Source organism: Chiloscyllium plagiosum, chromosome 22 (assembly GCF_004010195.1).
Source record: "Chiloscyllium plagiosum isolate BGI_BamShark_2017 chromosome 22, ASM401019v2, whole genome shotgun sequence".
In the NCBI taxonomy this organism is placed as follows: Eukaryota; Metazoa; Chordata; class Chondrichthyes; order Orectolobiformes; family Hemiscylliidae; genus Chiloscyllium; species Chiloscyllium plagiosum.
In genome coordinates this window covers 1,430,377-1,443,868 of record NC_057731.1, presented here as the reverse complement: position 1 = coordinate 1,443,868, position 13,492 = coordinate 1,430,377, and the positions used below count along the sequence as shown (strand labels likewise).

The following is a 13,492-nucleotide window of genomic DNA, read 5'->3' as shown; positions in this document are numbered from 1 at the left end:
CTCACACTCATTTCTTTTGAACCATGGTTTCTTAAGTCACACAAATTAACCAGTTTACTTAAAAAGTTCAAACAGGTTTATTAAGAGCTTAGACTGACAGATAACTGACAGAGTTGCATTCCTGCTAATTTCTTTTTGCTTGATAGCACATGGTTATTACTCAGATAGCTTGCATCCTAGTCTTTGGCTCATTAATATATCAAGCTTTTTAAGCAACGCAGCTATCAAAGCACGAAAGTACAATTCCCCTTAAAAGGTGTTTGTCAGCTCAGCAGATCCCATGAATTCTGAGGAACAGCAAACACTTGAAATATTTGATTATTTTTACTTTTCACAGATGCTTGTGGCAATTTCTGTTTCTCTTAAACAGGTCTTTGTTTCATTTCTCAGCATGTCGTAATGCACACTGCTGTCTCCATAGTAAAAATTCACTGTCACTGTAAATGCTTTCATTACAAAAATGTGTGAAATTCATAGAATCCCTACATTTTGGAAACAGGCCCTTCGTCCCAACCCACACTAAACCTCCGAAGGGAAACACCCATTCCCCTACCCTATATTTACTCCGATCAATGAACCTAACCTACACGTCCCTGAACACTATGGGCAATTTAGCATGGCCACTTCACCTAACCTGCGCATCTTTGGCTTGTGGAAGGAAACTGGAGCACCCGGAGGAAACTGACGCATACATGGAGAGATTGTGTCGACTCTACACAGCAGTCGCTCGAGGTGGGAATCGAACCTGAGTCCCTGGCGCTGTGAGGCAGCAATGCTAACCGTCGAGCCACCATGTACTGTAGAGAGGTAACATGCCAAAATATGTCACTACAGAAGTTGGGAATTGTTTGTTCTTAATTTCGACCCAATAGCTTTGAAACAGAAGCATCCTTAGGCTTGTAATAACAAGTTAAGAGCAATTCATTACAGGTTTCAGAGTCCATTAATATCAAATCTAGTTTAGTTATGAAAAGATTGCAATTAATTGTATTTCATAATATTAATACGTTCTAAATCTAAATTGTCAATAAGTCCCAAAACAGATTATTTTTACAAACAAGTATAACAATAAATTTAAAGGGAAGAATCTTCTGTATAAAATCCTAATGAGTGGATTTAGCTATGGCTCTTCAACTCAATCATGGCATTATCATGTCACCTTTGGGTTACCTGACCAGTTAAGGAGCATGGAGGAGATAGTTTGGTGAGGGGTGGGGGGAAGGAGTGAAGCACAGGGAATATTGTGATGAAGGCTTTATAATTAAAGGATTATAAGGGTTAATTTGCACTTGAGGCTGCAAAACTTAGAGCATTGATGAGGAGTCCTGGGATGGCTGCTCCCCAGGTCTCTCATTCTCGCTGTGAGATCTGAGGGGCTGTAGTGAGGAATAGTCTTCTGAGGAAGGGAGGAAAAGGGCAATTTCTCTAATCACATAGATGTGAATGCAAGTGATCGAGGAAAATAACAGCAGGAGCCTGGTCCCTCCAATCTGGATATAGTATATCCAGAATATCAGGAAGGTGGGAAAGGTGAGTGACAACACTTTCAAAGTGCCTTTTCGAACAGTTTCTTGCACAACAGGTTGTTGGACTCAGCACCTTGAATTCCTCTCTCTGTGCCACCTTACATTCCCATCTAAACTGCCAGCATTAGCACTCATCTGCATTCTAGTGTAACTCACTCAACCATGTCTCATAGTTTCCCTTTCCTCCCCCACATGCAAATTACTACAAACTCACCTAGGTGTCTGCCTTCTCTCCCTGCAGAAGTTGGCACACAGCTTGCCAACAGCAGAGAAATGGGAGATAGAGGCAGAATTTGGTTGGGTGGGTATAGCCCTGCAAACACAAGCACTTTATTGGCCAGTGGCAATGTGTGTTCACTGGGGTTCCTCTACAAAGATGGCTTGTTTTAGAAGGTTGTAGATGTAGACGGGGGTGGGGGGAGAGGCAGCCACCACGAGAGCCTAAACTTCCCGGGGTCTCAGAAAAACAGAAAAGGACATTATGTGAAGATCCCGACCTGATCCAACCTCTGTTTCATAGGGTTTGACTACCCACATGCATGCAAAATAGCCTCAACTGGAGTAGGAAAATTCTCACCAAAACATTAAAAGGTATTTGAACTGAAGAAAAAAAGGCCAAGAGAACATGGGAATTGAGAGGAATAGTGGAAGTCATTACGTTATATCAGTTGAAGAGCCAGCACTGGCACAGATGCGAAGGCCCAAATAGCATTTTAATACATTTTTTGATGGCTCTAGGTGCGTAAAGAAGACAGAACTTTAAATTAACAATACCTGCTGAAGGGGTCGCACAGGATGCTGGGTGACTGTAGGTTGTGACTGGTGGAACTCTGAATGAACTGCTGCAGGATTGGAGGGAGGAGGCGAAGTTGCAACAGTGATGTGAATCTTATCCTGAACCCTATTTATAAGACACAATACAATTAAACACAATGCTTTCTGACTGTCTATTTTTAGTCTTATGTAATCTGAACTTTCAAAATCATTGACTAAAAAATACAATTTATACAATTTTTCATACATTATGAATGAACAATTGCAGCATTATTAAAATATGACTGAAATAGGGATACATTACTTTGTTTACCCTGAGTATGATTCATATCTTGGAACGTGTACTTATGGCTTTCTTTATAAAGTAAGCACTTGTCTGTAGTTAGCTACTGTCCTGACCAACACTAATACAAAAGATATCACAAAGCAAAATAGTCAGATGCTGAAAGTATGAAATAATAGCAAAATGCTGGAAATACTCAGCAGATCTGGGAGCATCTTTAGAGAAATCAACAGAATTAACAGGCAACACTTTCTGTTGTCAGAATTAGACATGCAAGTATGCAAAAAGCAGATGAAGTCTGTGGAACTATAAAACTGTCAAGTTATTTTAATCCCAAAAACTCTGCTTTTATTCTATCATTTTATTTTATTTCTTTCATTATAGCTCCTGAGATCTGTCCATGGTAGATAGCAGGATAGTTGGCATTGAGGTTGTAAGGGCAAAGAATGGAGGGTGGGCACTAGTTGACAGGGTGGGGAGAGGGTAATGGTTTGCATGATTTGGCACTATGTTTTAAAGGACCATGGGGTTGAGTTGGGGCAAAGGTTGGCAAGGGAGGTTCTAAGGGTCGATTGGGGATGGGCCCCATGGTGGCTGTCAGCTTATTTCCACTGGTGGGGATAATACGAAAATGCTAGGTGGTAAAGAGGAATCTAGGTGTCCTAGTACATGAATCACAAAGTTAGCATACAGATCCAGCAAACTGAGGAAGGCAAGTGGAATCTTGTCATTTACTACACAGTGATATGGTGGCTCAGTGGTTAGCACTGCTACCTCACAGCACCAGTGACCCCAGGTTCAATTCCAGCCTTGAGCAACTGTGCAAACTCCATACAGACATTCTCCCCATGTCTGCGTGGGTCTCCTTTGGCTGCTCCAGTTTCCTCCCATAGTCCAAGGATGTGCAGGTCAGGTGAAATGGCCATGCTAAATTGCCCATAGTGTTCAGGAGTGAGTAGGTCAGGAGAAATGTAGAGTAACATGGGTATGGGTGGGATACTCTTCAGAGGGTCAGTGTGGACATAATGTGTCAAATGGCCTGTTTCCACACTATATGGAATCTATTCTATGGGAGGGGCGGAATGGAATATAAAACTAGGGAAGTTTCCTTCCAGCTGTTCAGTGCCTTGGTGAGACCATATCTGGAGTACTGTGCTTTTTTTGTACAATTCTGCTTTCCTCGTTTGAAAAAGATGTAATTTTTTTGAGAAGCAGTTCAATGAGTTCACTTAGCTCATTTCTGGGATCAAAAGTGTTATCTTAAGAAGAAAGGTTAAACAGCTTAGACCTATGCACATCGAAGTTAAGAAGTATGACAGGTTATTAAAGCAGAGAAGACCTTGAGGAGACTGAATAAAGTGAACAGTGGGAGGATGTTTCCTACTGTTAGGAGACTAAAACTAAGGAACACAGTTTAACAATAAGAGATTTCCTTTAAAACAGATTAGGTGTTATACCTGAAACAGTTGTTGGGTTGTGGAATTCTTCTCCCCATAAGCTAGCGGAGGCTGGGCTTTTAAATTTATTGAAAAATAGTTTCGTCTTGATAGACAAGGGAATCGAGGGTTATGTGATACAGACAGGAAAGCAGAGCTGAGATCACAAGTAAGCAGCCAAGATCTTATAAAATGGTAGCATCAGCTCAAAAGGGGCTAGACAAAGAATGTTTCCTGAAGAAGGGCTTATGCCCGAAACGTCGATTCTCTTGTTCCTTTGATGCTGCCTGACCTGCTGCGCTTTTCCAGCAACACATTTTCAGCTCTGATCTCCAGCATCTGCAGCCCTCACTTTCTCCTAGACAAAGAATGTTGACAGGGTTATACACTGATCAGGGCAATGAAACCGATTCCTATCTAATAAGGCATGATGGAATGCCTAAGACCTGAAAGAACAAGGGAACAGGTGATGGATATTTTAGTTAAGAGTTAGCTTGGTGTGAATTGGTTGTAAAATATGGGGAGCTAGTAATTGGTTTTGTGAGAGCTTTATGGTGTGTGGTGAATTGAAATAAAGCTGTCACTAAAAGTGTGGATTTGATCTTGGTAGTAAAGGATGGTTAACTCAAACAGCAACATTTTCTGAACATTAGCCTTATGACCAGTGGAAAAAATGATTACAATATTGATCTGGGATACTTCTTTACCAAAGAGGAAAAAAGGTATGGCCTTAGCACTTTCATTACTACATAGAAGTAGGATAAGAAGCAAAGATTTTTTTGTCAGAAGTGGAGCTTTTTGATTCGAACACAGATTAAGAATGATACCTGGACTTCAGGGTTAAATTATGAGGAGTATTTTCACAAATTTGGTAGATTATAATCCATATCAACTGGATTTTGGTTGAAATTTTAAAGTTGAAGATGAGGTGTTGTTCCTCCAATTTGCAGTCTGATTCACTGCAATAATGCACGAGGCCGAGGATGGACATGTCGGAGAGGGAGTGGGAGGGGGAATTGAAATGAGTGACCGGGAGGTCAGGCTGGCCATTTCAGGCCTGGTAAAGATGCTCAGTGAAACGTTCCCTTAGTTTATGTTAGGTTTCAGCAATGTAGAGAAGACCACATCGAGAGCACTGGATGCAGTAGACGAGGTTGGAGTTGCAGGGAAGCCTCTGTTGCGTCTGGAAGGACTGTTTGGGGCCCTGGAGGGAGGTGAGGGAAGTGGTGTACAATGAGTGTTGAATCTTTTTCGGTTAAGGAGAAGGTACCAGGGTGGGGTTGGAGGTGTTGATGGGGAGTATGGCGTGAACCAGGGAATGATGAAGGGAACGTTCCTTGCGGAAGGTAGAGACAGGTGGGGAGGGGAAGGTCTGGGCGGTGGGGTCTAATTGGAATTGGCAGAAGTGTTTCAGAATGATATGTTGGATGCGGAGGCTGGTGGAGTGGAAACTGAGGACAAGTATGTTTGGGTATGGGGGGTATTTAGAGCAGTGGAGTGGGGAGTGGAGGAGATGTGGTGGAGGGCTGTCTGGATGACATGGGGGAAATAAAACATTGTTTGAATTAGGAGGACATCTGGGATACTTGGGAGCAGAACATCTCCTCGTCAGAGTAGATGTGACAGAGATGGCAGAATTGGGAAAAAGGCATGGAGATTTTGCCTGATCCAGGGTGGGAGGAGGGTAATCCAGGTGGCTATTAAAGTCTGGTTCTGGAAAAGCACAGCAGGTCAGGCAGCATCCAAGGAGCAGGAGAATTGATGTTTATGCTTATGTAAAGGGCTTATACCCGAAATATCGACTCTCCTGCTCCTCGAGTGCTGGCTGACCTGCTGTGTTTTTACAGCATCACACTCTCAACTCTGATCTCCAGCATCTGCAGTCCTCACTTTCTCCTAGCTATGGAAGTCTGTGTGTTCACAGTAAATGTTGGTCCATAAACTGTCACGGGAGATGGAAACAGAGAGGTCAGGAAAGGGGAGGGAGATATCCGAAACAGACCAAGTGAACTGGATGTCAGGATGGAAGTTAGCGAATTCGATGAGGATGAGGACTAAATCGGTGAGGTGGAGGAAGGTATTGGTGGGTGGGGAAGGGAGTGGGGAGGCGGTGGACTGCAATGGGTCTGTTAGGAGAGGCAAAAAGTTGAGGGCCTGCAGACTGCACTTGTGGAGCATGGACATGTATAAGGACTGCAAGTCCTTCGTGAAAATGAAGCACTGGAGGCCAGGGAACTGTAAGTTTCTGAAAAGCTGGAGGGTGTGGACTGTGGCCGAGATGTAGGTAGGAAGTGTCTGGATCAAGAGGGAAGGAATACAGCTAAGGTAGGAAAAAATGAGTTCAGTGGGGCAGGAGCATACAGAGACGATGTACCGGTCAGTAATTGGGCTTGTGGGTCTTGGGGAGCAGGTAGAACCCGACATTGTGGAGTTGGGGGACTATGTGGTTGGAGGCGGTGGAGGGGCGATCACCAGAGGCAATGAGGTCACAGAGTGAAAGATGGTGACGTGGTGGGCCATAAACAAATGAGAAGATAAGTGAATAAAAATGCCACACAACAAGAGCTACTAACCTGGACAGAATTTGGAAAGGACAGAGAGGTGCAAGATAGGATACAGAGCTGAAAATGTGTTGCTGGAAAAGCGCAGCATCCAAGGACAGAGAGGTGCAAGATAGGATACAGAGCTGAAAATGTGTTGCTGGAAAAGCGCAGCATCCAAGGAACAGGAGAATCGACGTTTCGGGCATAAGCCCTTCTTCAGGAATGAGGAAAGTGTGTCCAGCAGGCTAAGATAAAAGGTAGGGAGGAGGGACTTGGTGGAGGGGCGTTGGAAGGTGGAGGGAGGTCAAGGTGAGGATGATAGGCCGGAGTGGGGTGGGGGTGGAGAGGTCAGGAAGAAGATTGCAGGTTAGGAAGGCGGTTAGGAAGACTCGAACTCAGCACCGCCTTCCTAAGTCAAGGTAGGAGCTTCATGGCCTGAAGGAGTGTAGTAGTGGAACAGAGGTACCTTGGAGTTCAGGTGCACAGTTCTCTGAAAATGGAGTCATAGGTAGGCAGGGCAGTGAAGACAGCTTTTGGCGCACAGTCAGGGCATTGCACATAGAAGTTGGGAAGTTATATTTTAGTTGTACAGCATGTTGGTGAGGCCACAGTATTGTGTTCATGTTTTGGTCACCTTGCTATAAGAAGGATGTTCTTCAACTGGAAAGAGTGCAGAAGAAATTTTCAAGGATGTTGCCAGGACTCAAAGGTCTAAGTTATAGGCAGAAGTTGGTCAAGCTAGGAGTTCTTTCTTTAGAGCGTAGGAGACTAAGGAGATCTACTGGAAGTGGTTAAGATCATGAGAGGCATGAATCGAGTGAATGCACTCAGTCTTTTGCCAGGGTGGGGGAATCAAGGCCTAGAGGGCATCAGTTTAAGGTTAGAGATGAAAGAATAAAAGGGAACCTGAGGGGCAACTTTTTTACACAGAGGAGGTTTACATGTGGAATGAGCTGCCAGCGGAAGTGGTTGAGGCCAGGACATTAACAACATTTAAAAGGCATTTGGATTAGTACATGGATAGGAAAGGTTTAAAAGGAAATGGGCCGAGTGCAGGGAAATGGGAATTTTGGTCGGCATGGACCAGTTTGGGCCGAAGGGCCTGTGTCCGTGCTGTAGGAATTTGTGATTCTAAATGCTCATTGTGTAGATCAATAGATATCAAAACTGCATTACTGCAGGAAGATTAATTCAGGAAAAAAATGTGTTTCTTCATCCTAAAAAAGAAGCATCAAATGCAGTGGGCACACTGTGGAAATTAAGTAAATGTGTACAATATATGGCCTAGTTTGCTACTTCTCAGAAAGGTTTGTATTACTGAAATTTGGTTATTTTCAGGTAAATGTAAATGTTTTGCTGGTATGAGAGGCAACTTTCAGGTATTTCTATGATGCATGTGGATGATGTTTCTTTTGGGGTAGAATTTGAAAATCTGGGGCATTTTAAGTACAGTGGATTAGAAATCAGACAGAATGGATCAAGTATCACTTTGTATTGGCAATGTTATTTTGAAAATGATAACTCACTGCTATTAGTCAAAATAGGGCCTCAGAAATTGATATATCAGCTTCCAAAACGGAGTTGGAGGAGTTGTGAAGTCTAATTGGATGGCTCAATTGGCAGGGCACCCAAGAAAGGCCACATAGCAGTTTTGAAGTATTAGAGTTGAGTATATCAAAATCCCAAGATGGTAACACTGTTATCTCTAACCTATGCAGCCTTAGGAATTCTGCAGCTTTGGGGATTCTGTGCATGATGATTAGAATGCGACTTCCATTTCCAGAATTTACTACCATGTGCAGACTTTGGAGATCGATGCAACAGCAGCAAGAATGACAGGGAAGGTAGCGTAGAAGATATTAGTCAGGTGAACAAAACAAGAAAAATTGTAATTGTGTTTCGAAATTTCCATGATTGAGATGCCAGGAAATGAAATTTGTTTATAATGATGTTTTTTACGCAAATCTTAAAATGGGATCTTGAGTACACGAAGGTTCATAACTTTTCTTTTGGGAAAGAAAGGTAAATGTGCCTTTTAGCTTAGAAAGTCAAAAAGAGCAGCAAAGTTGTAAGAAGCACCTGAGAAGCAGAAACTCTTGCTTTGGTCGCCATGGCTTTTTTTAAGTGAAAATATTGGAAGAAATATTTGAAAACATTTTCAAAAGAGATTCAGCAACAACACTCATTGAATGCCTCATGCATAAATAGTATGAGATAACACACACTGCACAAAATTTGTGAATGAACAAGGCCGAGAATAGGGAGATCTCCAAATTAAAATGGGTGGACAGCAGCAATCAGCTATCTGATTGCTTTATGAGGAAGGAGTAAGTTGTACAAAATTGTTGGACATATTGGAAAAAGGAAACCTGGAACTTACATGTGTGAAAAGGAGAAATACAATTTTTATTTTATTTCAATTTTATCTTTTTTTTTAATGTTCTGTCATTTTATTATAGATTGGTGATTTAAAAAGGAAAAAAAGGAATCTTATCATCTGAAGGCAATCCTGAGACTTAAAATAATGAGAGAACAGGTAGTGGATATGTTACTTCAAAGTCAATTGGGTGGGATATGAAAGTATAAACATAGGGAGCTAATGGATGAGTTTTTTGCAGTGTGATTAACTGAAGTAAAGATCTTGCAAAAAATTGTGGATTCAAACTCCATTTAAATAGTTAACACAGTGTGGGCAACAAAACTGATGTTGATTATTAACAAGAGAAAATCTTGTGAAGCCACTGACCTCTGGAAAAGCAGAATACATGTTCAATTATCAAGTGATACAAAGTTCTACAAATGAATTGAAATGTGTCAAACATCACATGCAGTTTTACTTGTCCAGTTAACAAGGCCAGTGGTAGAAACTAGAACAATTTCCTGGTATGTGGCCAAAATACAACATCGACTATTCCCAAGACACATGTAACAGCATACATACAGATTAATAAACCTGCACTCTGACCCCAACTTTGTACTTGCCACTCACTGGAGAAAACACTTTGAGGTCCAAGAGTGAATTTTTCTGAACTTCTGAGGATAAATAAAATGTATTGATAACTTGTGAGTGTGACATGTTTTCTCTATACTTACTGAGTCATATCTTCCTTTACAGATTCTTGCTCAGATTCAGATGAAGAGAGTCCTGTCCAATAATATAATGGACAAAGGATGAAACATCTTGTTTGAATAAATTATGAAATATTTTCCAATAACAGGTCCACTTATATTGTAAACATAGGAGAATGTACAATAAAACAATATAAATAAGGGTCATTAGTCACCAAGCGTTGTGCAGGAACCGAGAAATTCATCAGCAACTCTCGGCATGAATTGAGTCCAGGGAATACTCCTGTGCCTGAAGGTAGGTTAGAAGATTCATCAATAGTGATTCTGCTCAATTTTAAGAAGTCTGGTGAACTGCCATTATCTACCTTGTGTCCTCTCACAGCCTGCTAATGAAATGCAGATATGGAAAGTCAGGTAATTGTGACATTATGAGTTGTCCACAGTTAAATGTTGGAGAAGGGAGCAGGGTGGCCATCATAATTTGTAGTGCCATCAGACTAACTGTGAAGCTCTGAGGAGAGCACCTCCTCCTCCTACTTCAACAAGAGGTTTAAAAAAAATTGTATCCTTTCAGTGGCACTAACTCGCTCAGCCTTACTTCGGAGCACAGCTGTCCTGGCACCAATCCCTTCAGAGCAACCCAGTTTCAAGAAGGATCCTTTCAAAAGGCATTAAACCCTTAATGCCAGGGATAGCCTGAGGCCAAGAATTTCTAAACCTCCCAAGCCAAAATAGCAATAATTGCTGCTCATGGTCGACTACAGCTCAAAAATTTTCCTTTTATCTTAAATGCATTATTACATATTATCTAACTCATTCATTTTTTGAAAGTTCATTTTAAGACCCATAACAGTATTTATTTATGGCACAGATATTTTTCTAAATGTTACTAAATATAGTAAAGCTGATGACCCCAGAGAGCACCAAAACCTCTTTCTTTGTTTTTTGATCCTGATTGCTTTTATTTCTATTGGAAACTGAGCCAGGAAAGATCTTGAGAGTTACAAGTTAGCCAGGAAAGACCTGAAGAGAGAGCTAAGAAGAGACATGAGAAGTTGTTGGCAGGTAGGATCAAGGAAAACCATAAAGCTTTCTATAGGTAAGGCAGGAATAAAAGACTAGAGAAAGATTAGGGCCAATCAAGGGCAGTAATAGGATTTTTCATCGGTATTCACACTGGAAATAGACAATGTTGTCGATAGATAACAGGAAACGACAGGCCAGTTAGCTTAACATCAGAGGTGATGTTGGAAGCAATTATTAATAAAATTATAGCAGTGCACTTGATAAATTCAAGGTAATCTGGCAGCAACAACATTGTTTCTCGAAAGCGAAATTATGTTTAACGAATTTATTACAGTTTTTTGAGGAAATAACATGTACTATGGATAAAGGACAATCAATGGATGACTGTACTTAGATTTCCAGAAGGCATTTGATAAAATATAAATTCTCACTTTACTTAATTGTGCAGTTGGTTAAGTGCTGCGTCCAACAATTAATTGTTATTGAAATTTGTAAGCCATGCTGGGGTACACATTCCAATCTGCGCAAGTACTGGACAGAAGGAGACAGAGTGAGAACTTTATGTCCACAAACTTAGTTCAAGGTAACACGCATTCAGACACATCTTTATGCTCTCAGCATTGCAATCATTGTATCATGATATCATAATTGTATGTCCAAAATTTGCATCATTCTGCGAGCTTTCAGCTCCATTTCAGAGATGGAGTACAAAAACTAGACTGAAATACTCAGGGAGTCTTGGTTGTCATCTAGAAGAGCCTAGCAAAAGGACCAAATGGAAGGAAGTGATATAATAAATCAATTAAGAAATAATTGGGTGACAACTGGCTGTGTATAAAGGGAACAACTAATCAGTGTTGTTGGAATTTTGTGATGCAAAAATTGAAATGAATCTCTGACCAGTAACTATATATGCCTAGAATCTGTTGAAGCAACCTTTTAACCTTGGTATTTAACAGTGCTGTACTGTCCTATGGATGAGACATTAAAGCAAATTCCTGAAAGTCCATTGCATGATTCAAATTGTTTCGAAAATACTACGGCATGACTTGTAGCTCAATCAATACCATTTAAATAGATTAACTAGTCATGCACCTCAACCTTTTAAGAAATTATATTCAACTACATCATGTCAGAGACCCTAAGTCAGAATTCATTAGCTTTAGAAGAAATGAGAATCCCATATTAAGGCTGTTATTTGCTGAACAGTACATAAGACACCCTTTGGCTCATTGAGTATGCATTGACAAAAAACAATTCTAAATCTACACATGTCCCAGCTTTCAGCACTTGGCCTGTAGCCTTGAATGTAGACATTTCAAGTGTTCATCTAAGTACTACACTGCCAGACAGTGAATTCCAAATCCCCCCACCCATTAGGTGAAAAATTACTCAAATCCCCTCCAAACCTCCTGCCTTCCATCTTGTCTCCTTTTTACTGACCTTTCAACTAAGAGACCAACTACTTTCTATTTACTCTGTCCATGCTCCTCAATCTTATAAACCTGCATCAGGTTCACCCTCAGCCTTCTCTGTTCCAAAAAAAACAAGCTGAGCTTATCTCCCTTCATAGCTAAACTGCTCCATCCTAGACAGCATTCTAATGAATCTACTTTGCACCCCCTCCAGTGCAATCACATCCTTTCTATAGTGTATGACCATAACTGCCTATAGTGTGACCAGAACTGCACACATTACTCCAGCTGTGGCCTAACTAAAGTTCTGTATAACTCCAACATTACCTGCCTGCTCTTATCATCAATGCCACAACTGATAAAGGCAGGTGCTGCGCATGTCTTCTTAACTACCCTATTAAGCTGTTCTGCCATTTTCAGGGATATGTGGACAAGCACCCCAAGATCCCTAAGATTCCTACTGTACTGTCATTTATTGATTACTCCTTTTTCTTGCTCCTTATTCCAAAGTGCATCATTGCACATTTATCAAGATTACATTCTATCTGTCATAGATCTGCCCATTGGGTCTACATCCTCCTGGAACACACAACCTACTTTCTCACGGTCAAATACTTAGCCAATCTTTGCATCATCCACTTATAGGTTGCCCCCTTATTTTCTTCAATGTTATTTTAAAAATATATCTCATAAACAATAAAGGAACTCAGCACTGATGCTTGTGGTATGCCACTGGACACCAGCCTCCAGTCCACAACCAGCCTTCTATCATCATCCTCTGTCTCCTATCACTAAGCCAATTTTGGATCCATAGAACATAGAACATAGAACATAGAAGAATACAGCGCAGTACAGGCCCTTTGGCCCTCGATGTTGCGCCGATCCAAGCCCACCTAACCTATACTAACCCACTATCCTCCATATACCTATCCAATGCCCGCTTAAATGCCCATAAAGAGGGAGAGTCCACCACTGCTACTGGCAGGGCATTCCATGAACTTACGACTCGCTGAGTGAAGAACCTACCCCTAACTTCAGTCCTATATCTACCCCCCCTTAATTTAAAGCTATGCCCCCTTGTAATACCCGACTCCATACGCGGGAAAAGGTTCACACTGTCAACCCTATCTAACCCCCTAATCATCTTGTACACCTCAATCAAGTCACCCCTAAACCTTCTTTTCTCTAATGAAAACAGCCCCAAGTGTCTCAGTCTTTCCTCATACGATCTTCCTTCCATACCAGGCAACATCCTGGTAAACCTCCTCTGCACCCGTTCCAGTGCCTCCACATCCTTCCTATAATATGGCGACCAAAACTGCACACAATATTCCAGATGCGGCCGCACCAAAGTCTTATACAACTGCATCATTATTTACCAACTCTTGTACTCAATACCCCGTTCAATGAAGGAAAACTT

General features: G+C 41.4%; 1 protein-coding gene across 7 annotated transcripts in view; it reads right to left on the bottom strand.

Annotated features, from left to right (window-relative positions):
* The window catches only part of mypn (myopalladin), a 309,016-nt gene that overhangs the window by 149,723 nt on the left and 145,801 nt on the right, over positions 1-13,492 (bottom strand). For all 7 annotated transcript variants that reach the window (XM_043712278.1, XM_043712277.1, XM_043712280.1 and 4 more), the window contains 2 exons: positions 9,656-9,707; positions 2,301-2,427 (listed from right to left, as the gene is read on the bottom strand). In XM_043712278.1, the coding sequence (XP_043568213.1) occupies positions 2,301-2,427; positions 9,656-9,707 (179 nt within the window). The remainder of the gene's footprint in view (positions 1-2,300; positions 2,428-9,655; positions 9,708-13,492) is intronic.